This window comes from Schistocerca cancellata, chromosome 6 (assembly GCF_023864275.1).
Source record: "Schistocerca cancellata isolate TAMUIC-IGC-003103 chromosome 6, iqSchCanc2.1, whole genome shotgun sequence".
NCBI lineage: Eukaryota > Metazoa > Arthropoda > Insecta > Orthoptera > Acrididae > Schistocerca > Schistocerca cancellata.
This window is the reverse complement of record NC_064631.1, coordinates 267,163,605-267,190,536: the sequence shown is the minus strand read 5'-3', so window position 1 is coordinate 267,190,536 and position 26,932 is coordinate 267,163,605. Positions and strand designations below refer to the sequence as shown.

At 41.8% G+C, this 26,932-nt stretch overlaps 1 protein-coding gene across 1 annotated transcript in view; it reads right to left on the bottom strand.

The window, feature by feature from the left end:
- Nucleotides 1-2,440: 2,440 nt before the first annotated feature.
- Nucleotides 2,441-26,932, bottom strand: part of LOC126088283 (uncharacterized) — a 205,117-nt gene continuing 180,625 nt past the window's right edge. Inside the window, exons 5-6 of the mRNA XM_049906412.1 lie at nucleotides 5,878-6,013; nucleotides 2,441-2,647 (exon numbers count right to left, since the gene is read on the bottom strand). Of these exons, the coding sequence (XP_049762369.1) occupies nucleotides 2,451-2,647; nucleotides 5,878-6,013 (333 nt within the window). The 3' untranslated portion in view covers nucleotides 2,441-2,450. The remainder of the gene's footprint in view (nucleotides 2,648-5,877; nucleotides 6,014-26,932) is intronic.

Sequence of the window (26,932 nt, the reverse complement as noted above, 5' to 3'; positions counted from 1 at the left end):
AACTCGTTTTGTATTATCACGTAGTAGGGGAGAGAGTGTGGCAGATATGATACGCGAATTGGGATGGAAGTCATTACAGCAAAGACGTTTTTCGTCGCGGCGAGATCTATTTACGAAATTTCAGTCACCAACTTTCTCTTCCGAATCCGAAAATATTTTGTTGAGCTCTACCTACATAGGTAAGAATGATCATCAAAATGAAATAAGCGAAATCAGAGCTCGAACAGAAAGGTTTAGGTGTTCGTTTTTCCCGCGCGCTGTTCGAGAGTGGAATGGTAGAGAGATAGTATGACTGTGGTTCGACGAACCCTCTGCCAAGCACTTAAATGTGAATTGCAGAGTAGTCATGTAGATGTAGATGTAGATCATGCGTAAACGTTGTCGGGTGGGGAGTTTTTCCGTAGTTATCACATACCACAGCGCCCTGACCGTGGTGGGAAGGAAAGGGGAGTGTATGTTACTCCACACCCGTCTCCAGCCAATCGTCTGATGTCGGCGTTCGTTGAAAGTAGCGGTAGAAGTCCTTGGTGCTAGGATCCCGCGTGGTCGGCAAGACATCCAACAGATACCTCATGTCGACCACATAGGTGCGAATGTGACACAGTGCTGGCGTGATATGTCCAACAGGAATCGGTGGACGGATGGATTGAGGCACACCTCCTGAATCAGTGTACCATAGAGGGTAGCCTCGTCCAAAGTACGTAGGCGATGCATCGTCCGCAGGAAGAGAGCGCGTGCCCTGTTGTGCACGTTTATCAGTCCAATGCCGACTGCATGTGTGGGCAACGTTAGTGTGTCGTAACGTTTCTTGAACACCCTACCCTCGCTGACGAAATGACCGAAGGCGGCCTGGAACTTGGCAGCGATCGTAGCAGCCGTCGGGAGAACGTGTGTGTAATGATTAAGTTTCGGAGCGAGGTGCATGTTGACAAACTGTACGCGCATGATCAAGTCAAGTGTTCGAAAGTTAGGGAAGCGAACTTGCGTGTTGATCACATTACGTAGTCTGCGATACGTGTATGCTGCTGTACACTGCACGTTCCCATGGAAGGTCACTCCCAAACGCTTCATCGCCGGGACTTTGGTAATGGGCACTGGCGTACTAATTTGCAGTCCTCCGCTCACATCCATGTAGTGCGACTTTCGCAGGTTGATACGGCTCTCTGCCACCTCTCCGTATTGATGAAGCCACGCGATCGCCGTACATGTATCTTCTGCGGACCTCGCCAAGAATACTACATCATCCGCATAGGCTCAACATTTAAAATGTACATCGCGGAGGCGAATGCCCTACAAACGCTGATGTAGACCATCAAGTGCAGGCTATAGGACGACAGCGAAGAGAGGCTGACAGGGCATCCTTGTCGCACTGAGCGCTCTACAGTGGACGGTGGTGGGCGGTAGCCATTGTCGAGAACTGTGGAAGGGGCTCCGTGGATGAGACGGACAACCACACCAGCCGATATTGAGGACAGTCCCATCTACTCTAAGATAGCGTGCAGGAAATGATAGTCAACTCGGTCAAATGCGTGGTATGGCCAACTGGCCTACCCAAGCACGACTCACGCCGCGTCCTCACAGCTTTACTTCTGCCAGTACCTCGGCTCCCACTGTGAGGATGGGGCGTGAGACGTGCTTGGGTAGCTCAGTTGGTAGAGCACTTGCCCGCGAAAGGCAATGGTCCCGAGTTAGAGTCTCGGTCCGACACACAGTTTCAATCTGCCAGGAAGTTACATATCAGCGCACACTCCGCTGCAGAGTGAAAATCTTATTCTGGAAACATCCTCCAAGCTGTGGCTAAGCCATGTCTCCGCGATATCCTTTCTTTCAGTAGTGCTAGATCTGCAAGGTTCGCAGCAGAGCTTCTGTAAAGTTTCGAAAGTAGGAGACGAGGTACTGGCAGAAGTAAAGCTGTAAGGGCGGGCGTGACTCGTGCTTGGGTATCTCAGTTGGCAGAGCACTTGCCCGCGAAAGGCAAAGGTCCCGAGTTGGAGTCTCGGTCCAGCACACAGGTTTAATAAGCCCGGAAGATCCGGACTGCCTGTTGTTCGCATATGAAATCGCTGGAGTCTTCTCGAATTTGTTGAAAAATCTACGGCTGTGGCACTCCATGACTATCTTTCCAGTTACTGTGTGTGTGTCCTCAAAATGAATATATGGTACACCTTGTAATGAAAAATTAAACAAAACACTTTCACTTATGGCTAGTCTCTTTCACGCTGAACGATTGACTTCTGGTTCTTGAGACCCATAAGTGCAAATGACGCTGATTTTAAACTGAAATGTTGCTTCATCACTGAGGTGAAAGCAGATCCTTTCTGTGTTCATAGAACAAACGAGTTTAGCAGCTGCATCTATTTCCGTGTTAGTGGGTAGATCGAAATGATGTTTTACATTATAGGGTAGGTGATAGATTTATTGAATATAAGAGTTACAAGGGATGACGGTGATTAGAGGTGGATGCCGTGCTCGGCCCAGGACTTGGCGTACTTCTTCCTGTATTCTCCAGATGGGTCGTACTTGTCCAGCAGCTTCTTCATGAGGTCTGGGTGGCGGCGTGAAATCTCTCCGAAGAAACCTCCGATCTTCTTGTGCTGTGTCTCAGTGCACTTGGCGCAGTCTGTACGCACTATTTCGGGCAGCACCTCTGCAAAGGAAAATACTTTTAAGATCTTAGAACTGTGTTGTGCTTCGTGATGGCGGCCTGTTTAGAATGTGTAGATTGGGGTGAGCAGTGCGTAAATTGTTGACATATTCGTCAGGGTCCTCAGGCGTCAAAACACAACTACCCCTTAATTTTTCTGGAAATACTACCGCGTCGTCTCAACAGTTCTGCCACATAGTCACATTCGCAGATTCAAAACGTGTCGTTTGACATCAGGTCTATAGCATCAAGGCTGTAGCCAACGACAAAAGATGAATGACAGGTTCCAGGCGTTTTAAAACATAACCATTTGGCTAACTGAGTATACTGGAGAAGAAACTACGCCATCAAAGAAAAACTTAGGTACCAACCATGCTGCTACGTCTTCTTATGGGGAAACATCAAGTCAAGAACTTAATGGAACATTGTTGAAGTAAATAGTGGGCCATGTTTTAATGGTTAACTTTGTTACGAGGACGTATAAATGTTTGAAAAATAATGTTAGTATGTCACAAGATTCACATAAAAGCACAGTAAAAAATAATGTTAATATATTGCATCAGAATATCAGGGGATTAAAAAACAAAGTAGATAAGCTTCTTGTTTGTATAGGAGATTTAGAAACGGAGGTTGGAATAGATTTACTATGCCTGTCTGAACATCATATCGTCACAGGTATTGAAATGGTAAATGTAGGTGGATATAAGCTTTCAGCACATGTAAGTAGAGACATTATGGAGAGAGGAGGAGATGCCATATATGTTAAAATCAGTAGTAGTGTGAAAAATTTGGAAACTAAAGAATTTTGTGTAGAGCAACACACAGAAGCATGTACATGTGAGCTTAAACTAAATAAAGGCACGTTTATAATTTTAGCTATTTCCCCACTGGGAAATTTTCAACTATTTTTGAAAAACTTGGATTATTTGTTGTGCTACCTGTCAGACAAAGGGAAGCAAATTATTGTTTGTGGGGATTTCAATGTAGATTTTCTGATAGAGTCATATAGAAAGCTCGACCTTAAGGTATTACTTGGTTCTTTTAATTTGACATCAGTTATTGATTTCCCTACTTGAGTGGTATAGGAAAGCAGCACATTGATAGATAACTTTCCCATAGAGCAAAATAAATTTAATTAAATAAAAAATTTTCTTGTTAAGAATGGTCTGTCTGATCATGATGCACAGCTAGTTACAGTATATGATATAGCTCCACATAGTAATGCAAAACAGTCCTCCAAAGTAGTGTGTTCCATTAACGATATAACATTTCAAAATTTTAGGGAAACCCTGCAACAGACTGGGATGAGGTGTGAGGGAACATGATGCTAAATTAAAATTTAACCTATTTCATGATACCTTTGAGAGTATATTTGAAAACAGTTTCCTAAGAAAACAGTGAAATATAATTTTAAGAATCCAGGTAAAAAAGCCATGGCTTACTAAAGGGATAAAAAAATCTTGTAATCGGGAAAGGGAACTGTATTTTATAGCTAGGAGGAGTAATGATCTCAAAACAATGAAAAATTATGAAAACTACTGCACCGTATTAAGAAAAGTTATTAAAAAGTTCAGAAGTATGTGCAGTATATCTGAGATTAGCACATATGATAATAAAATTAAAACAATTTGGATTATTGTGAAAAGGGGAACAGGGCAACCGAGAGCACAGGAAAACTGTATTTCTATCAAACTCAATGAAAAGTTTGTTAACAAGAAGTCAGAAGTAGAAAACATTTTAATAATCCTTTTTTAAGTGTTGTAGAGAAAATAGGTCCCAGATATTCATTAGAAAATGCAAAGCAGGATATGGAAGAAGCAGTACCTACGCAATTTGATAAAATTGAAATTCAACCCACGTGTCCCACTTGAATTAGGAAAATAATAAAATCACTCAAAAATAAAAGTTCATATGGAACTGATGGCATTTCCAACAGAATATTAAAAGCCTGTTCCCAACAAATAAGTAGGATTCTCAGCAACATATGTAGTAGCTCACTGAAACAGGGAATTTCTTCAGATAGAGTAAAATATGCTATTGTTAAACCATTGCATAAAAAGGGGATAGATCTGACACTAACAACTAGCGCCCAATCACACTTCTGACATCTTTATTCAAAATTATTGAAAAAGAAATGTATTCAAGTGTAGCATTACATGTATTTGTAAAAATGAAGTACTAACAAAATGTCAGTTTGGCTTTCAGAAAGGCTTTTCTACAGAGAATACTATATATGCTTTCACTGATCAAATATTAAATGCAATGAATAACCGAGCATCACAAACGCAAATACTAGCGTTGATATACGTTTATTTCTTTCCACAACAACACATCACTCTGTTAGTGACGGACCAACTTCTTATTCCTTGTCATTAACTGTGCCGATTTTTATCGCCACCCCGCTATCTAGAAAATTCCGCTTTCTCTTCTTGCTAACCACGTAAAACAAATAATATCAGATTATTCACTAAGGAAGAAGATATAAAGGTGGCCTGGCGTTGCGTTAAAGGGTAAGGAAATACGCTGCACAGCTAATCAAATGTACATGCATAGGTAAAGTTGACTGGTACTGCAGTAAAGCAGGATTTTTCTAATTTTACCCTGGGGACCTCTAAGCTCTGTATATCTGGGAGAAGAATTAATTTCCTGTATGGAACCAGAGTATGGTCTCGGAGGTTGTTCACTGTGCATAATCTAGTTATTGCAGTATCACGCACAGTAGACGGGAATTTCAGACTGACTTATACCTTTATCCCAACCCACATTTTTATTTCCAAGCAGACTTGTTTAAATTCAGGGAACACTCATAAGCCAGTCATCATTGCTCCATTGGGACCCCGTTACTGCCATCTGGAGCTACCCGATTACTGAATACAGACTCACTGTACTCATGGCACGGGTCTCATTTTGAGTGTGTGAGCTTGTGGTGTGGGATTGGACTGGATTGCATTGTTTGGGGGAAGAGACCAAACAGCGAGGTCATCGGTCTCATCGGATTAGGGAAGGACGGGGAACGAAGTCGGCCGTGCCCTTTCAAAGGAACCATCCCGGCATTTGCCTGGACTATTTAGGAAAATCACAGAAAACCTAAATCTGGATGGCCGGATGCTGGATTGAACCGTCGTCCTCCCGAATGCGAGTCCAGTATGCTAACCGCTGCGCCACCTCGCTCGGTGTGGTGTGGGCTATACCATCCTACTGGGTAGCGGAGTGTAGACTATGATGGGGCTCACCCTTGAGCGCCTTCGCGGCGGGTCTGCACGCTGAGTCTCCTTCTTCCAGCAGGCAGCGCATCGCGTCCTGGACTCGAGTTTCATCCGACAGCACCTCCTTCAGATCCAGGCTGTCGAACGTGGGCCGGTACTTCTCCTGCAACACAACACACCACTCGCTGTAACCAGAGGACTCATTGCATGCACACTAATTCGTATTGCCGCATAAAAGTGGCGGTATCGCTCATACCCTTCCAAAGGTACCATCCCGACAATCGCTTTTAACTGTAATTCGGTAGCCTGTTGGGGAACTGGAGCCACCATCTTCACGAAAACATTCTTAGCACCTTACCAATGCTCCATCTCACTCAGTAAATATTTGAAGTCTTCCTTAATGAGTTGTTGAAGACATATATACCAAAATTAGCATTGATATGTATGTATGCAATAAATGTTTGCTTAGTGTGTACTTAAATTACGTGATTAATTTTATAAGTAGAAAAGATGAAATTGTCATTAACGAAAACGTCCCAAAACTAGCTCAGGTACAGCACGTGAAGTAGAAGAGGAAACTCAAAGAACGACAGGGTAAATTGATCGTTGATACTGTCACTTATATTTCAAACTAGAACTCTGTTGCTTTACATATACACATGCTGTGCAGGCACTTACTGTGACTCTGTTTTAAATATAAATATAGACCCGTCGCAAGCAGTTACTAAATTTTAAGTTCCTCTTCTTCTTTAATTATTTACGACGTATTTTGGAGGCTTTGCTCCTTCATCAGCTGCAGGTTTGCAGGTTTCCTTCTAGTTACATTGTTCTTGGAAAATCATCGATGTAGAAGTATGTAGGTTTTAGATTTATCGCTTTTTGTTCAGAATTCTTTTGGTGGATTCATAAGACGAAATATTCCCTTATATTTGTTGCTTACCTTTCTCGAGGGCGCTGCATTTGGACTTAACACATCCAGACTTTACTGACATCACTAGAAATGTTACACGCACCTAGCGTGTCCTCGTTAAGAGAGGTATTACATAGTTTTTCTATTTGTGAAGATGATAATTTTTTGCTGTTTTCTACGTTAAAGAGTAATGTGTTTAGTCTGTTTCTCAAATATGTCATCCATTTAATTAAAAACTCTAAAGCGTATGACAGAATTTGAATTCAGAATGACATTAGATATACTTACTCGGTTTGTAATTAGATATATTTGCAAAAATAACATTTTCTGCAAAAAGAGGACCTATAATAAATAAAACTAAGTGGAATCAAGTTTTTTAACCAGTTTCTGACATTGTACTACAATTTTGTGCTAAACTTCACTATTTGTGGAAAATTTTAACATAAAAGAGATTTTTGACTATCTTAGGCAAAAAGGCATAATGGATGCCGAGCTGCAGACCTATATTTTACAAATCTAGCTAATTAATTACGAATTAGAGATTCCCTTTTCGTATTGTCTTATCACAAATATATTTTATTTGTTTAAAAGTGTTTATTAACTGTGTAATATATATACAGCATTGCCATAGATAATAACTGTGGCTAGTGCGGTAGTCCATTATCTCTGTCTGTCGTACTAGTTGATTTTTCTACATGAATTTACTTTCCTAGACGATAAACTAATTTGTCATTGTCGCCTTGAGTGGTGATTTACCTGTTGCTACTACGGCATTACGTGCTTACTGCAATTGGAAATGTTAGTCAGTATAATAAGTCACGGATGCAAAATACTTACGCGAATTCTTTACAGACGAATGGAAAAAACTGATAGAAGCCGGGACAGATCAATTTGGTTTCCGTAGAAATATAGGAACACATGAGGCAATACTGACCCTACAACTTTTCTTAAAAGAAAGATAAAGGAAAGGCAAACCTACGTTTGTAGCATTTGTAGTCTTAGAGAAAGCTTTTGACAATGTTGACTGGAATACTCTCTTTCAAATTTTGAAGGTGGCAGGGGTAAAATACAGGGAGCGAAAGGCTACTTACAATTTGTACAGACACCAGATGGCAGTTATGAGAGTCGAGGGTCATGAAACGGAAGCAGTGGTTGGGAAGGGAGTGAGACAGGGTTGTAGCCTCTTCCCGATGTTATTCAATCTGTATATTGAGCAGGCAGTGAAGGAAAAAAAATTCGGATTAGGTATTAAAATCCATGGAGACTAAATAAAAACTTTAAGGTTCGCCGTTGACATTGTTATTCTGTCAGAGACAGCAAAGGACTTGGAAGAGCAGCTGAACGGAATGGACAGTGTCTTGAAAGGAGGGTATACGATGAACATCAACAAAAGCAAAACGAGAATAAAGGAATGTAGTCGAATTAAGTCGGGTGATGCTGAGGGAATTAGATTAGGAAATGAGACACTTAAAGTAGTAAAGGAGTTTTGCTATTTGGGGAGCGAAATAACTGATGATGGTCAAAGTAGAGAGGATATAAAATGTTGACTGGCAATGGTAAAGAAAGCGTTTCTGAAAAAGAGAAATTTGTTAACTAGGAGTATAGATTTAAGTGTCAGGATGTCGTTTCTGAAACTATTTGTATGGAGTGTAGCCATGTAAGGAAGTGAAACATGGACGATAACTAGTTTGGACAAGAAGAGAATAGAAGCTTTCGAAATGTGGTGCTACAGAAGAACGCTGAAGATTAGATGGGTAGATCATATAACTAATGAGGGGGTATTGAATAGGATTGGGGAGAAGAAAAGTTTGTCGCACAACTTGACTAGAAGAAGGGATCGGTTGGTAGGACATGTTCTGAGGCATAAAGGGATCACCAATTTAGTATTGGAGGGCAGCGTGGAGGGTAAAAATTGTAGAGGGAGACCAAGAGATGAATACGCTAAGCAGAATCAGAAGGATGTGGGTTACAGTAGGTACTGGGAGATGAAGAAGCTTGCACAGGATAGAGTAGCATGGACAGCTGAATCAAACCAGTCTCATGACTGAAGACCACAACAACAACAGTCGAGTTGCAATTATAGGTCATGTGGCCCTACTGACACTCCCTGATCTCTGCCCGTTGTAAAAGCCGGGAAAAATTTCTGGATGCAATACATAGTATTAGACACATTGTGCTGTGTATACAAGGACGTATCATAAGTTCATGATTATTATTTCACGTCGTTCGATACATTTTTAAAGATTTTTCTCTTCATTTCCACAACTACGCTCATCCCAACAAGTACGTTCTTTTCAAATACTGCCATTATTGAAGACTATAAAAGTAACAAAGTTATGCACAGGTCCCTTGGTTGACGTTTAAAGTGAATAATTAGCTCTTAGCAGTGGCGACGGGATTTCAATACGATTCGTAAGTGTTAGGTAGTATCCATACATCAGATTTTCGCTGCCATTCTTAAGGTAACAGTGGGCTTCATGATTACAATGCCACCCCTTACGTACCACGCACCTAACCATTAAAGGGGTGAGGGGCGGAGTGGACAGTCGTGTTTGTGTTCCTCTACGATTCAGACACCGTGTTGCAACCGCAACATATACATATCCGTAGCGAGGCCAGACTAGCAGATGGTTCTGGAAGTAGTACAGCAACGTTTCCATGTAGTTGCAGGAGCAACAGTCTGAACGACTTATGCTGGTATCTGACATAAGCCAACAAGGAGTTGCTATGTTGGTACTGTGATTGGCTGAAAAGGACGAGAGTCTACAGCCATTACATTTTCCGAGAACATGCCGCTTTAATGTAACGTTTATTGGTCATGGTAGCCCCTTCGATAAAATAATGTGGAGGTAAAATACTTCCCCACTAGGAATTCCACATGAGGATTACTGAGCTGGTCATTGCCATTAAGAAAAACGAAATCGTCGCTCTGTAAGTCGAAATAGGGAGTGTCACACACTTTAAACGTGGAGGTGTCCGCAGATTGACGACTGGAACAGTTACTTAAGTCTTCGCACTGAATACCATAACAACAAATTATGTCTTAGCTTACATCACTATTGTCGCTAATTACTCCTTACGGCGGAAGGGCGAGAATACATAACAGAACAGCAAAACAAGTGCGTTTACAGGAATCTCAAAACTAGGAACTACAGCACGTTCTCAAATCAGAATGCCTAAATGCCTACCAGTGAATGTGAATGAACTACGGCCTGAAATATGGAAGCAAAAATTGAAGAAAAATCAAAGGACAAGTCTTTAATGAAGGTGTAAAATTCAGATCAACATAGAAATATATCTGAATATGTAAGCAATTTTCGATACCATGATGGAAACGACGCTGCCAGTTTCACAGACATATTCAACTGCTGGGTGGTTATAATTAAACTGCAGCTACTCACGGTTCTGTGTGGCCTGTAATTATTGTATGGTAGTCACACCTGGTAATAAAGCTACTGCGTTAATGTGGAACCTATTTAAGCTCGAAAACATTAGTTCCCAATTTGGCCACAAGGTGCAACTCTAGCCCTGTAAAATATTTCGCCGACGTTTCCGGCGCTCACATTGATCAAATTATGTAAGCAGGGTTAATAATAAAGTCAACATTATTCCTTTCGCTCTTGTTTAACATTTTCTGCCCACGTCCTGTTCCTAATCCATTACATATGGTAACATTTCTATGCTTCTTGCATTCACATCGCCAGATTTGCACCTGGTGGCCAGAAATGGAACTAATTCGTTTGCCAGCGTAAATCGGTTGCACTTTAAAGCAGTAGGATATGTACAAAGTGTCGGTACTGTATGATAATCACAGCTGACACTGGGCCTCTGTGGGAAGTTGCACTTTAATTGTAACCACATGGTAGGTTTTGAAGAATACAGCTGAAGTTAGGAATGCTTACAAACCTGAAGTCATATATTCCGTATTGAAACTACGGCAGTCTAAGAGAGTGTGAAATGAGATATCTGAAATATTTGGGATCCACGTACAGTACATTATTGTACGAGAATGGCAGCATGGAGCTTCCGACCTTACCCACCAGGCCACTTGTAAAAATACTTGAAAAGAAAGGTCCTACAGCAGTTCCTACGTGGAGCGCCCAAAGTAAGTTTGCTACCTGAAAGCATTTTCGACAACTGTGTATGAAGAGTTGTGGGTGCTTAAGGAAGACTGTGTTTAATTGAAGACTGTGCACTAGAAACGCGGAGTGGCCCTTGGCGACGAGAGGTGATGCTTACCTCGGCGGCCGCGACGAGCACCAAGGAGGCGCAGAGGAGCAGAGCTACGTGACGGTTCATGCTGGTGGTGTCGGTGCTGTGTGCTACCTGTTGTCGACTGTGCCGCAGTGACGGGTGGCGCAGCTTAATATGCTCGCCTGGCGTGGCCTGGAGTGGCGGCGTATCGCGCTGGGGCTGCCAGAGGAGAGAGAGGGGGGCGCAGACTGCACACTCGACACTACTGCCTCACTGATCCACTGCGGGCCACGGCCGGTTGCCACCTCCACCACCACGGCCGGTGTTCCACATTGATTACAAGCCACGACCAAGTCTCCTCACTTCCCACTGCCTCACACAATTGCCGAAGGCACATCTAGGTTCAAGTATCATCATTGACCAGTCGTTTTTATTGGTGTGTTCAGGATCTTCCAAACCTTTGTTATTAAATTTTGTGAGTTTCAAAGTAACTTTCGTTTTTTCAAGGCGAATTCTCAGTCTGTATTGTTCCGGCTTTTAGTGTTCCACACCTCAGTCGGTAGGAGAGGAATCCTTATAGCATCACTTTGTTGCGTCTGTCTGTCTCGGTGCCTGTCTGTCCAACTGTTAAAACCCCTTTTCTAAGGAATGAGTAGATACATAAAGCTAAAATTTATATCACGTATTATAGTCTATGGTTCCTGATGGGGAAAAAAATTGAAGCTTCTAAGTCAATAAGATCAAAAGATAAGGCCATGTACGTCCGATATTTGGATGTTCGCAAACGCACTCATCAAAACCTATAGGGTACTTCACGTTGACCTAGAAATATGAAATTTGACAAGAAGCAGAATTTCACATTACAACTAAAGAAAAAAATCAGAAAATTATTAAATCGGAATTATAACACAGGAAATAATTCTTTTGGGTTGTTTATTACCTCACTGTCTGCCTATTCGTCCATCCTTTAAGACCTCTTTTTATTAGGAACAGGTAAACGTATCAATTTGAAATTTGTATGTTATTCTAAGGTCTGTAGTCCTTGGTGGTGTAATAAACGTAAGCTTCAAAGTCAATGCAATCAAAAGGTACGGCTATTTATGTCACGAATTTTCGTGCTCACAAACTAGCTCATGAAAAGCTACAGGTTATTTGGAACGAAGCAAGGCCTGACTGTAAATGCAAAGGAAAAAGCCCATAATTCGTCAATTTTAATTAAATCATATCATTTGTTTTTCTCATTTCCTATCCGAATGCCTACATGTCCTGTTAAGATCCCATTTTCTCAGGAATGAGTAGGTGTATATCTTGCCTGCATCGATATCGTTAACCATCCAGAAATGTCAAGATCCTCAATTCCTGGTATGAATGAAATGTCTTTATAAATAGTAAAGTTTGTACGGAACCCTCGGTAAGTGAGTCCCACTCGCGCTTATGCGGGTTTACTTATTTGTTTATTTTTCTTTTCTTTGACAATGCACGAAATGACTCTGTTGACTCATAACCAGCACCGATTCAGAAAATGTCGCTCTTGTGAAAGACAGCTGGCTCTTTATTCTCAACAAATAATGTGTGCTATCGTCTCAAGATGATACTATGTTTCCAGACTTCCAAAGGGCGATTGACAATTTTCGTCACACATGGCTTCTATTCAGTCGGACATCCTCGTAGTTGTCCGACTGGATTCGTGACTTCCTGTTAAAACTATCACAGTGAGTAGTACCATGGGAGGTCATCTACTCAAACAGAAATGGTATCTGAGGTTCCCAAATGTAACGTTATAGGCCTTCTACTGTTCGTAATTATTTAAAGAATTTAACAGACAATCTCAGTCGCCCTATCAGTTTGTCTGGTCATTGTGAACGAATTGCAGAATAATTTCGACAAGATATCTGCACGGTTGGCCCCAAAGAAGAAATAGTGTGAAGGCCTTCTCACGAATACTAATATATTTCATAAAATTTCGGTTATATGTTAAATAACACAGATTTAATGACTGTAGATTTAAGAATGCGAAAAGAAATTTCGGAATTGCTAGATGACGATCAGTTCAGCTTTAATAAAGGTGAAAGCACTAGAGAGGCAGTTCTGACGTTTTAACTGATAGTGGAAGCAAGACTTAAAAAACATCATCCACGTTCATAGAATTTGTCGACCGGGAAAAAGCGTTCCTGAATGTCGAAATGTGCAAAATGTTCGAAATTCTGCTGCAAATAGGGGTAAGATGTAGGGGCAGACGTGTAATATACAATATGTACAAACGCCAACAGGGAATAGTGAGAGTGGAAGACCATGAGCGAAGTGCTCGGAGTAAAAAGGGTGTAAGAGAGGGAGGTAGTCTTTCGTCCCTACTATTCAGTCTAAACCCAGGACGGACGCAGTAAGGAGCACACAAAAAGCAAACTAGCACTGGAGAAAAGGGCATTCCTAGCCAAGAGAAGTCTGCTTCATTTTAAAGAAGAAATTTTTGAGAATGTACATTAGGCGGAGTGAAAAGGTAAGGAGTGGGGAGGTTATCCGCAGAATCGGCGATCATAGGAGTATATACACAAAACCGGTAAGAAGAAGGGCCAGCATGCTAGGACATCTGTTGAGACATGAGGGAACTGTTTCCACGATAGAAGAGAGAACTGTAGAGGATAAAAACTGTTGATGAAGAATAAGGATGGAATACATCCAGCAACTCTGAGACGAAAAGACTGATACAGAAGAAGAATTCGTGATGTCGCATGAAACATTATACCAATCTGAAAAAAATAAAATGAGAGAGATTGAACTAAATACATTGATTTTACCACTACGCACGAACTGAAATCACTTAGGAAATGTCATAGGAGAGATGAACCAAAGACTAATTACTTTAGAATATGCAACAGAATTACTAAGAAGACTGCACATACTACGCTTTTTCGTCCTTTTTCGTAGTATTGCTGCACATATAGGATCCTTACCGGCTATGAACGGATAACGTGAGAAAAGTTCAAAGAACGGCAGCTCGTTTTGTATTATCACTAAATAGGGGAGAGTTGTCACGGATATGAAACGCGAGTTGTCTCAATCATTAAAAGATAGGCGTTCTTCGAAGTTGATACCGCTTAGAAGAATATCTGCGCTCCCTTAACATTGGGCGTGTTTTTATTTCTGTAGTTTCACTTGATAGATCAAGACAGCGTTCCACTTCTGATGCTTTCTCACACGCAGCAAAAATCTTGGTATCATCTTTACTCTCTGCCATAGATGTGCAGAGTATAACACAGACACAAAGTGTAGGTTCCCATTTCTGACCCAGGAAAACCAAGGATAAAATTGCATGTTTCCTTTCAGAAGTAAATGACTGATTTGTATCCCATGTTAAACGACGATCCTAACTTAGATAAACGACAGATTCTCAGTACTAAAGTTTGCCCTGTGATGTTTCCAATCAATATTGCGCAAAAGCCTTTCTAACGTTTGGTGAAGGAAACGGGGTAAGATATTTTAGTTGAAATCGACAACTTCGAAAATATTCTAAAAGAAATAAGACTTCAAATAAACTTGAAGTTTCCTGGTCTGTAATGTTTAGACACTGTTTAGCAATATTTTATTGTTCTGTTCTGTCGACTAATACCATTATCAACACCTTCAAATGACACTGTTGCTGTGGAAAAAAATGGATCCTGTTTATTGATCTGTTTTGCAAAATTCCAAAATTTATAAATTCGGGAGCAAGAAGTCATTCCTAGCACCGTTTCTGTCACAAGGTTTAGTGCAGTCTTGGTAGTATTGCTTCTGATTGCCGAACAAATCGCAGTCGCTCCCAAACTAAGCACAATAAAATTCATAAGATTTCGTGCCTGAATTTTTAGTACTGATGGAAACGTTTTTTTTTCCAAATTGGCTAGATAAATACTTTTCTCCGATATCTGCTATGTAGTCTGTTATGATTATGTTGGGCTCGTTCACATTTGTTATTTAAAATAATTGAACGTATAGTAAGGTCTGAGGATGAGACAGAGATAAAGCTGAGATGTGTGTCAGTGCCGTCGGGTTCAAACGAGACTGACTAATTGTGATTTTAGCCTTCCAGTCACTGTGATGAGGTAGAGATGATAGTGGTGTAAGAACGAAGCGGAGGCCTGGTGCTGTTTCCCGGGCTTTCGACGACTTTGTGAGATAGTGTTGCAATGTCCGTTGGCAGATGTTGAGACAGATTAAGCACGACTACCGAAGTAGGGAACAGTTACGAGGGTGTGCTGAAACGTAATGCCACCAAGTTTTTCATTCTGTTCTAAATATCGGTTGACTTGTTACCTGTCATGCTTATTAGACGGTCGACTTTGTCGCATCACTAACGCATGTTGTAACCCTCTGCCGTCAGAGGGTACACAATTGAAGCGTCTAACACGGCATTGGTAACGTAACTATGTCGGTGAGTGTGAAACAGCACAGAAACCTGACGGCACGAATTTGAAGACTTCGTCCACACTTAAGCTCCCTCTCCTTGAACATGAGAATAAAAGATCACACATGAGCGCAGCTACATCCGCAAAAGTCTGACGCCTTGGGTTCACTGTCACTCATTTTCCTCCATACAATCCTGATTTCAACCCATCCGATTTTCATGTTTTCAGAACTGAAATAACACCTTCAAGAGTTTAACTTTCATAGTGATGAAGCGGTGTAAGCAGAGGTGAGGTTGGACTCCATCAAAAAAGTCAAACATTCTGCAGTGACGATATGAAAAAACTGGTGTCTCGTAGAGAGAAATGTGTTCATCGCCAGACTGTTGAGAAATAAATATTTCGGCATGAAGACTAAAGATGTAGAGTATTAATGAAGTCATTTAATTAAAAAAACTGTTTAGAGTATTTACATGAAATATTCAGAGGCATTACTTTTTAGAATGCTTGATTTTATTTGGAAACGATGGTATACTAAATATAACTTGAACCTACCTGATACGATCAAATACAAACGTATATCTCTAATCAGTGAGTACTTCGAGATGCGGTTCTCAGAAAGTCGCAGCGATCATTGGGATGAATTTTGTGACGTCCGCAAGTTATTTTTACGTTCATAGCTGCCGCATTGTGATACCGAATTATTTTTGATGGAACTGTCAAGCTTTTTATGTAATTGTGGAGAGACAAGTGGACTTAAATATGAAAACACTTTTGGATATTGATAATATGGTGACAGGATAAACCACTGTCACATACCATTTTTAGGACAACAGATTACACAAACTTCTACGCCACTGTACGAAAAGTGACCAAACTCGATTATTATGTTTATTATTGTGACTGCCAAGCGCTAGAAATTTTGATATTGAGCTTTGACAGATGTTCGCTGATGATGCATGTATATTTATGTTTGTGTGTGTGTGTGTGTGTGTGTGTGTGTGTGTGTGTCTGTGGTGCGAGAAGAATGAAATTTTATTCTTGTACAACACGGGTTGCACACTTCGTGATTATTATCATTTACCAATCCACAGACGAGTGGCAGTTTAACTTCAGCCATTATAGCACATATTTGCAAACACTTTGTTCGCTGGAATACAAATTCGTACGAGAGACAACCACAGAAGTGTCGTGTGTCATCTTCGAATACTTTTTCGTGCAGTTTACTATTGCCTAATGGCGGACAGAGCAAGGAGAACATCAAAAGCAGATGAGCATTGGCAAAAAGGGGCATTGATGGCCAAGAGAAGTCTACTAGTATCAAACATTGGCCAAAACTGGAGGAAGAAATTTCTTCGAATATACGTTTTGAGCACAGCATTGTATGGTAGTGAAAGATGGGCTGTGGGAAAACCGGAACAAAAGAGAATGGAAGCATTTTATTTGTGTTGCTACAAGAAAATGTTGAAAATTAGGTGGACTGGTGAGGTAAGGAATGAGGTGCTGCGCAGAATCGGAGAGGAAATCACTGACAAGGAGAAGGGACAAGATGAGAGGACATCTATTATGTTATTAGGGACTGACTTGCATGGTACTAGACGGGGCTGTAGAGGGCAAAAACTGTAGAGGAAGACTGCTCTTGGAATACATCCGAATTCGTGCTGGGCTGCATCAAACCAGTCAGAAGACTGTTGACTCAAAGAAACAAAAACAAAAAAAAGTCTACGGATTTTTCGGTAATGTAGTGTGGATTTTTCACCGTCTATTAATGTCTCTCCCATACCACCTCTGATGCGCATCTCATGCATCTGACTGCGATGGAGAGAGTAATCCAGAAACATTTTCTATCATATAGACCAGCGTGAAAAATGTCCTGTTTTAGACTCTTTGGTCGTAGCAGCTGCATATGGCATATGCTGTCATAGAATTTGTGAAACTTTCCAACAAGGCTGCTGCTCGTCATCTATATGTTCGACTGACTCATTGAATTGTTGTCCAGTTTTTATGACACAATTCGACACAATGCTAATAATATTTTAAGCAATACGAAAAGTGTCTGCACAAGGATTCACAATGTTGATGTGGACGTCCACTTAATAGTCTCGCTAATGCATAGCGTCTCATCACAAAACACTGGAAGAGTACAATTATACCATCCACAGATCTGCTCATCATATACGGATATGTGACTAATGCTGCTGCCTGGTATTGCCCAGTTGTTTCTACTCACACTAAAAATCAAATGGCTCTGAGCACAATGGGACTTAACATCTGAGGTCATCAGTCTACTAGAACTTAGAACTACTTAAACCTAACTAACGTAAGGACATCACACATATCCATGCCCGAGGCAGGATTCGAACCTGCGACTGTAGCGGTCGCGCGGCTCCAGACTGAAGCGCCTAAAATCGCTTGCCATACAGGCCCGCCCACTCACACTGATCGGATATATACCGCCTCTACCTGGCTGAAAGGGGCTCCATGGCATAATAGCTAATGGTAGCTGATTCGTAGCTCCAGTGGCAGCTTCCGTTACGCTACAAACGGAAGCCCGATCAGTATTAAGGTGTGAGAGGATATCTGGTACGAGGCAGCTTGTTCATAGGCCAAAATGTGTACAAACGGTTATCGATACTCCTAGCTGACAGCGGCCCCAAGTAACAATGATCTACCAACGCAGCAGCTTCTGACTGTACATTTCAGCATCCCAGGAATGAAACTGTCACTAGTGACCGGAACCGGAATGATGGATATTTGAACATCAGTTGAGGAATCGGCACAACCTGTAATACACAACTGCAAAACACTTGCACAACTTGTTGGATTTTCCAGCCTTCTGCAATGAGCTATCTGAGATTTAGTTACTGGACTCGTGACAGCTATAATGGCGGTCTATAATTTTTTATAAATGCAGAAAAATACTGGAAACAACAGTTCCCTCTCTTAGCGGATCAAAGACAGTCGTTATAGAACACATTTCAGTACAAAAGGACTCCTAAATAACGTCGGAGTCAGTCACAATTTTCTCGCGGTTTTTTTTTTCTTGAATCACCTGAGAAATTATGTAACTGAGAGCGTCATTATGCTACTTCCGGTGGATTGTATACGGTCACATACACAAGCGAAAAATACGGATAACGTTCAATAGCTTATTAGAATTCAGTAAATGCGTCCAGCTTCGTGCGCGTTTGTCCCTTTTACCGGCCCTCAGTGCAACATCTGTGATCAGAGGTGCTGACTGTCAACTTGTGTCTGAAGATGGTGGTGGAGTAAGGGAAAGCGAGAAAAATCTGGCATACAGGAAAAAGCTTGAGTAATCATATACTCGTCTAGCGGTAAGAAATTGTCAAGATAAAAGGAAAGAAGACAAGAAACTGCATCGGAGGAAGAAAAGGGAACTTGAAATAAAGAAGGTGGTAGAACTGGAGACAACTGGAAAAACAAATGGTGTTAGAAAATTTTATCAGTAAATTAATAGGGAAAGAAGAGCATTTAAGACGGGCACCAACCTGAATAAAAGTAAAATGGGACACTACCAACCGATGATCAAGAGGTTTGGAGCGTTGGGTAGAGTATTTCAGTGAATTGTTGGATGCTTCAGAGTGCCCTATCGAAGATATCCCAGTCCTTCCAGAAGACGATGACATAGTACCTCCCCCCTTCCCATGGAGAAGTGAACAAAGAAATTGTTAGATTCAAGAACAATAAAGCATCAGGGACTGACAATAGAACATCTGAACAAATGAAAGCTGGAAGATTTGAGGTAAATCGTAGGATCTACAAGACTGTGTGCCTCATCTGGAAAAAGGAAGAGTTTCCAGAAGAATGGAATGTAGGGACAGTGCGACTGGTGCATAAGAGAGGAGATCTATTTGAATGCAGCGACTACAGAGGCGTAACACTCTTTAAATACTATAAGAATAAAGTACTATAAAATACCCTGTTTAGTGGAATTTCGTCTGTAACAGAAGACATTATTGAAAACTATCAATGCGGGTTCAAAGCAGAAAAGTCAACTGTATATCAGATATTTGTTATCCGAGAAATAGTAGGAAAGACCCATGAGTTCAATGTTGGTGCGCACCATCTTTTCATAGACTTTAAATATGCGTATGACACAATAAACCTGGCCAAACTTTATGAGGCAATGAGAGAATTTCTAGTGCCTGGAAAATTAGTGCATTTATTATAGGTCACCCTAAAGCATCCCCCGTGTACCTTGCGGGTGCAGCCCAGGCTATCACCTCAGTTTCCCACTCGAACTGGGCTAAGACGAGGAGATGCGCTTTCCTGCCAACTTTTCATCTTGGCACTTGAAAAAGTAGTACGTGAAACGGGAATTCAGACAAAAGGTACAATCTACTATAAGTCTGTACAGTTGCTGGGATATGCAGATGACTTGGATTTAATGAGCAAAAGACTTAGAGATCTACAAAATACATTTTCAGCTTTGAAATTGAGTGCAGAGAAGATGGGCCTGAGAATTAATGAAGAAAATACGAAGTATATGTGTAATGGCACAAACCAACCCTTGCAGCCCACAATATCCCTTGATGGATTGACATTCGAGCGAGTGGAATGTTTTACCAATGTGGGGTTAAAGATAAAAGCAAATGGGCCATCTTTACTGAAATTACCGCTCGAATAAGTACTTCTAACCCTCGCTGCTTTGGAATGTTGCGACATTTTAAATCTATCACGAGGGACAAAGTGCCGACTTAGCAAAACGCTGATACGCCCAGTACTTACTTATGGCTCAGAAATATGGACAATTACAAAGCAGGTGAAAAGAAACTGAGATCACGTGAAAGACGTATACTGAGGAGATTTTTGGACCTGGGGAAGGCGAAGGAACAACGAATTTTATAAGGCGGATGATGTGGTAAAGTTCATAAAGATGTGTAGACCGAGATGGGCTGCACATGTAATGCGACTCGATGAGACAGATCCCGCAAGGAAAGCCTGTTGCAGTGAACCTGGAGGAAGGAGAGCAAGAGGAAGTCATAGGTTGAGACGGAGCGACGAGGTTGGAGAGGACGCTGCCCTTGTCGGTTGCCGTAACTGATGGCAAAGTCCAGAGAAGAATGGCAGAAAATTATTGAGGAGGCCAAGTCCCACCCCAAGGATGTAGTGCCAATTGAAGATAAGAAGAAAAACAAAGTTACCGTGTCATAACGTTTAAAATTTGTAAATGCTTTTTCGAAGGATTAGAAGCAAAGTGAGGTGGTATGAGCTAATTGAATAGCAAAATTGCTTCTCTTTATCGCCGTGTTATTGGGTTATAAAAAGCAACAACATTCAAACCTTTTTCAGCTATGAGTCAATTTTCATAAAATAAACCATGTCTTTGAGGCTCTCAAATTAGTAAAGTGGAAAAGTACAGAATTTGCAATACACTCAATGAACAGAAAGAGGAATGAAACACTGGACAGTCAAAGGGAAAGAATCAGGTTTAGATGTGAGTGGAGTGATTGTGAATGTTCACTGTGGATTACTTAAAACTAAAAGATCCAAATAGTTCCGAAAAATGGCTCTGAGCACCAGGGGACTCAACTTCTGAGGTCATCAGTCCCCTAGAACTTAGAACTACTTAAACCTAACTAACCTAGGGACATCACACACATCCATGCCCGAGGCAGGATTCGAACCTGCGACCGTAGCGGTCTCGCGGCTCCAGACTGTAGCGCCTAGAACCGCACGGCCACTCCGGCCGTCTAATAGTTCCGAGTGGACAGCCGACAACAGAATACTTTAATTCGTAGTTAAATACAGGCTATCCTCGCAGAGCCCCAAAGGCCTTCTAAAGTCGTATCTTTTGCGTCTTGCCAAGTACCCGGCCCGCAGATCTCCTTCGTGTAATCCGAGGTCGTCCTAGTTTCCTCCAGCTTGTGTGACCCCATCAGTCGTCGGTTGCCCTGAGACAAGGTGAAGGATTTGAAAGGAGCCTCCACATTCTCTTCTTAATTCGCTCTTCTGTTGGTCTCTAGGTGAGTATTTCTCAAACGTTTAATTTAAGACAAGAGGTAGCAGACATTCGCGTCTTACTTGTGAATCCACGTCAAGGGTTTTTGTTTCAATATTTGTCATCTGATGTTTCATAAATCAATTTCCTAAGCACGATCAAAAGCCATGAAGTTACGTTAAACTCTGAAAACTATTGCTTGATGATTTGTAGAGTACTGATCTGACTTATACTTGTCGTACCTTTCCCGAATCCCGACTGGTATGAGGTAAGAACGTCGACCTATTTCTGTAACCTTTTCATAAGTATTTTCCTGACGATGCTTCGAATAATAATTAAATTATACCTCTCTAGTTTCTGTAAGCTAAATGATCGTTTTCCCTCAAGAACTTTGACACGATATTCTAGATGAATTTTTATCAGAACTGTTGCATAGCAGTACTTTATAAGCATGTTACCAATGTAGTGAGTGCTTCCAGACTTCACTTTCTGTACGATATAAAAAAAATTATACCTTAGGTGCCTAACTGCAATTTTGAGCTACAGCACATCCGTTCATTTGGTTTTTCTCAGAGCACACTATTTGTGAGCAGTATTCATTGACAAATGACAGACGATTTTACGCCGTAAGGAGAACGCCCATCACAAGAACAAGGAAGATTATCATATAACATTTCAGACTCAGAAACTCTTTGTAAATATACTCTAAGACAAACAAAAACCGACGGCCAAAGAGGGAATTATTAGAATGGGACGGAATTCGGTAGACGTGATGACCATGTTTAGACAAACACTTGGTTACAATTTCAGAAAAATTGGATGGTTTATTCTAGATAAAGAGCTTCACAAATTCAGCATTTCTGACCCTTATGCAGCCAGTTATTCGACTGGGCGTCGATTGATAGAGCCGTTGCCTGCCCCTTAGGGACATTCTGCCAAATTCTGTTCAACGGGTGCGGTAGACCAGCAAAATCCAGAGCTAGTTGTACGGTCCTGCCCGTAGAGCTCCAAATGTTCTCATTTGGGAAGATAACCGACAATCTTGCTGGCCATGGCAGGGGTTGCCAAGCGCGAAAACAAGCAGTAGAAACTGTCGCTGTGTGCGGGCAGACATTATCTTGCTGGAATGTAAGCACAGGATGGCTCGCCATGGAAACAACGAAACGGTGCGTGGAGTACCGTCGACGTACCGGTGTGCTGTAACATTGCTGTGGATGACAACCAAAGCTGTCCTGGTGTGAAAAGAAAGGCACCCAGAAACCATCCCCGGTTGTCGGGCCTTACGGTGGGACACGGCTAGGTTAGTATCCCACCGCTGACCAGGATGTCTCCCGTCACTTCGTCAGCCTAGAATCTCACTGATTCTTAAGTCATCAGTGATCAGTGATGAGTCCCGTTTCGCACTGAGCCCCGATGACGAGAGTAGACGTGTCTGGTGAAGCCCCAGACCTCACTGGAGTGTTCGACAACCAGGAGCGATGGTCCTGGATGCCACGTTATTTCATATCAGGTTCTCTTTGATAGTCACCCGCGGCACGCTTCCAACACAGAGGTATGTCTTTGATTTTCAATTACCCTGTTTTATTGTCCTTTGTGGCGAGCTATCATGGAATTGCATTTCAACGAGGTTATGCCTGTCCGCACACATCGAGAGCTTCTGTTGTTGTCTCCGTGCTTGCCAAACCCTACCTTTCCTCAATCTGCAATGTTTGGAACATTATGGGCGGGTCCCTTCTGCCATCTTTGGATTTTGACCATCTAACGCCCCAGTTTGACAATAGAAGGACATACAACAACTCTGTCAATTAGTGCCAAGAAGAATAACTGTATGCATAAAGCGGACTAACGCGATTTTGGCTTGCCCAATTTGTGAAGCTCTTTCGCTTGACCAACTCATTGGATTCTTCTGAAATTATAAGTATTTTCTTTTCGGTACATATAAATCACATCTACCGATTTCCGTTCCATTCGAGTAATTCCTTCGTGGTGCACCGGTTTTTCTTTCTTTTAGGGTGTATTATCGGTAATATTTACTAGGCTTTGCGGTCCCAAGTTGTTCAATAAAAGCCTGCATAAAAGTGTCCTGCACATGCGTCAGTCCTAATAGTCTTGGATGAAAGGATATTCTTATAGCCGGCCATGGTGGCCAAGCGGTTCTTAGGCGCTACAGTCTGGAACCGCGCGACCGTTACTGTCGCAGGTTCGAATCCTGCCTCGGGCATGGATGTGTGTGATGTCCTTAGCTTAGTTAGGTTTAAGTAGTTCTAAGTTCTAGGGGACTGGTGACCTCAGACGTTAAGTCCCATAGCGCTCAGTGCCATTTGAACCGTTTCATCACATTTTGATAGTGACTGTGGGAAAACCGGAACATAAGAGAATCGCAGCATTTGAACTATTTGATATTCTTATATTCACCTTTCATTCCCCTTGAATTCACGATGGTTTTGCTGTTCCGTCGATGGTTTAGAAGTATCTTTCCTTCCATTTGACTGTCATTAGTATCACTTCACTTGTAAAAATTGCAGCTATCGGAAGATCTTTTTCATGATCCACTTGATTACCATGTATTTCACACGGAATGCTTGAGTAATAAAGGTTCTCTTATAATTCATCTCTCAGTTTATCTATTTAAATAACCGGATATAGATAACTGAAAAGCCTTAAGCTGATCCTTATCTTATACCAAAAAAATTGTTGAACAAGTTAATGAAATTTGCTACTGTGGTGAATGATATCTAACAGAGCCTTTGCCGAGCCCTTATTCGCTTTCCCTCAGTGGCATTCCGCAGTTACGGTAGAACGCCCGGATATGCCGTTCCCGTTACCATGGCGGCAGTAATGTCGGTTTTATTTACGACATGGTGTGTGTTCATCTGGCTTGTATAGCTGGCGATGTTTCCATCTATGTGTGTACTGTTTGTGCTGTTGCCATTTACTTACAAAACACGCCATTTTCTTAGCAGCCCTCGTAACATTCGCTAGTTTGAAGACACTTAACCTGAGGTAACTAGTCTGAATCCTAATAACAGAAGACATTTCGGGCATTCCAGAATGAAATTTTCACTCTGTAGCGGAGTGTGCGCTGATATGAAACTTCCTGACACATTAAAACTGTGTGTCGGACCCATACTCGAAGTCGGGACCTTCGCCTTTCGCGTGCAAAGGCTCTATCGACTGAGCTCCCCAAGCATGACTCACAACCCGTCGTCACAGCTTTACTTCCGCCAGTACCTCGTCTACTTCCGCTACCTCCTGCCAGAAGAGCTTTTGTGAAGTTTGGGAGACGGAACGAGACGAAACAAAAATGACACCATAATTCAAGGTACGGTTCTTAATACGGCGCGTAATCAACACGAACGGCAATGCTCCCATGCTGGCCACATTCCTTCCGTACCTCCACCTGCTCGGGTTGACAACTGTTGGGACCGTTGGTGCATGTGGACGTGCTGCTGTACGTCTTCGCAACACGTCCAGCACTTGATCGATGGGACTCAAGTTGAGCGGGAATGTGCAGACCAGTCCATTCGCCGAGTAATATCCTCTCATTCCAAGAGTTACTCACCTGCGCTGTTAGATGCCATCTCACTTTTTCATCCATAAAAATGAGATCAGGGCGAAGTGTACGTTCATGGGGGAAAAGTACAGTGCACTAAAAACGTTGACTGGTGACTGGTCAGCACACACACGCAACATTACGCCTCCACTTAGCATGTCACCTGGGCTGCTAAAACGATCATGTTCGTGGGTGCAATACATTTTCCCACCTTTCGCCTTAAGAGTACGTCTGCGCTGATGACCTCTCATTGAATCCTAGCAGTGGGTCGCAGTACCCGTACATTAAAATCTTCTCTGCTGCTGGGTTTCAGCCCGTGGAGCACCTGTTACTGTTGTTTTACCCACTGCTCTCACCGCCAAAGTAAATATGCTCAGTGAAGTGAGCGCAAAGACGCCCTTCCTATTCAGGCGTCCGAATTAAATTAAAAGGAGGCATCTCGCATGATTCCTGAAATCTTACTGTGCTACAAGGGATGGACGGGAAAGTACCCTCACAATATAATATAAAGCCTGCACCCAGAGAGCAGAGACACGGAAAGCTGGAAACTGGTGAGGTGATGGAATGAAGAAACTGAGATACTTGAAGACGCAGATAACGGCACTTGCAACCGTCGAACGCGTCCTAGTTGTCTATTTTAGTCCATTGATCCTGTCTGTAACCAAGCATATCATACTTAAAGTTACAATCAGTTAGCTAACATTCCCGGGACAAATATATGAATTTCAAGGAGAAAAACTAAAAGCAGGATTTTATTAAAACTGATACCATCACAAAAATACGAAGTCATATTTCAAATTAATTATGAGGTGCGTACAGGTGTCCAATAAAAAAATTCATTCATGATTTAACACTATATCACATAATAAGTGCCATTTTTGATATCCAACACTAGAATTTACATTTATCATACATTTAGAGTAATAACTGGACTTCTTCAGTTGCGATTTAAAAGTTGTATCGGATGATGTCTGTAACCCAAATTATGAGGCCGTTATTAATGGTAGTATTCACGCAAGCAATGGCATGCACTTGCTGTAATTTTCCACTCTACGAAGATAGAGTTGCCCACCATTTACTCTGTCTTAACAAACAACAGATAACAGGAGTTAGGATACAACTACCATTGAAACGTCTGAGCTGTAGAAAGCAGAACGGTAGTGGCAGCTAGAGCAACGGGTATCACCGACTGACTGTGTGGCAGAGATAGGCGTGTGCTGTGCCACGCCTCAAACTTTTTAGCATTCCCTAAAACTGCCGATAGCGCGCGATACTTCGTTTCACGTAGAACTGTTCAGCGTTTGCTGACTGTCACTGAACGTTTCACAGGGGAGATTTTGCATCATAACTGCGTGATATATGAGCAGTCCAGACATTTTCAAAGTACAGATTAGAAGTAAAATATTTTCAGGAGGCAGTTAATACGGCAATTACCAGTTCTTGTTTGACGCAAAGCTGCTACTTACGTCAGCACCGCTTGTTTCTGCCCTACTTGCCGCTATCTTTGTTCCTGGAAAACGAATAGACGACTTTACGGTGAAAGTGAAGCACATATAGGATTTAGCTTTAAAGTGGCAAAATATTCTTGTCCAATTATGTCGTAAATAATAGGGCCGAATTTCGAAAAAGCGCTGAAGAGAGATCCTGCATCATATTAAATTTACACCCGCATCCATTTATGCAGATATTAAGCAAGTTTATATAGAACAGTTGGACAGATCATGAAATCTTGAGGCATCACAAGGAATTTATTTGCTTGGTTGGAGTTTACCGCGACATGTTATGATGTAACGTTCCTTTGAGGCTAGTAGAAACAAACACTCTTCATGTAACTTTATTCTTGAGTACACTGCAGTAAAGTTATAATCGGCTATGTTTCTCTGCCATATAATCTGTAACTGTATGCCTTAAACATAACAGTTGAACCCTACCAAACATCCTTAAATAATGCCGGCCGCGGTGGTCTCGCGGTTCTAGGCGATCAGTCCGGAACCGCGTGACTGCTACGGTCGCAGGTTCGAATCCTGCCTCGGGCATGGATGTGTGTGATGTCCTTAGGTTAGTTAGGTTTAAGTAGTTCTAAG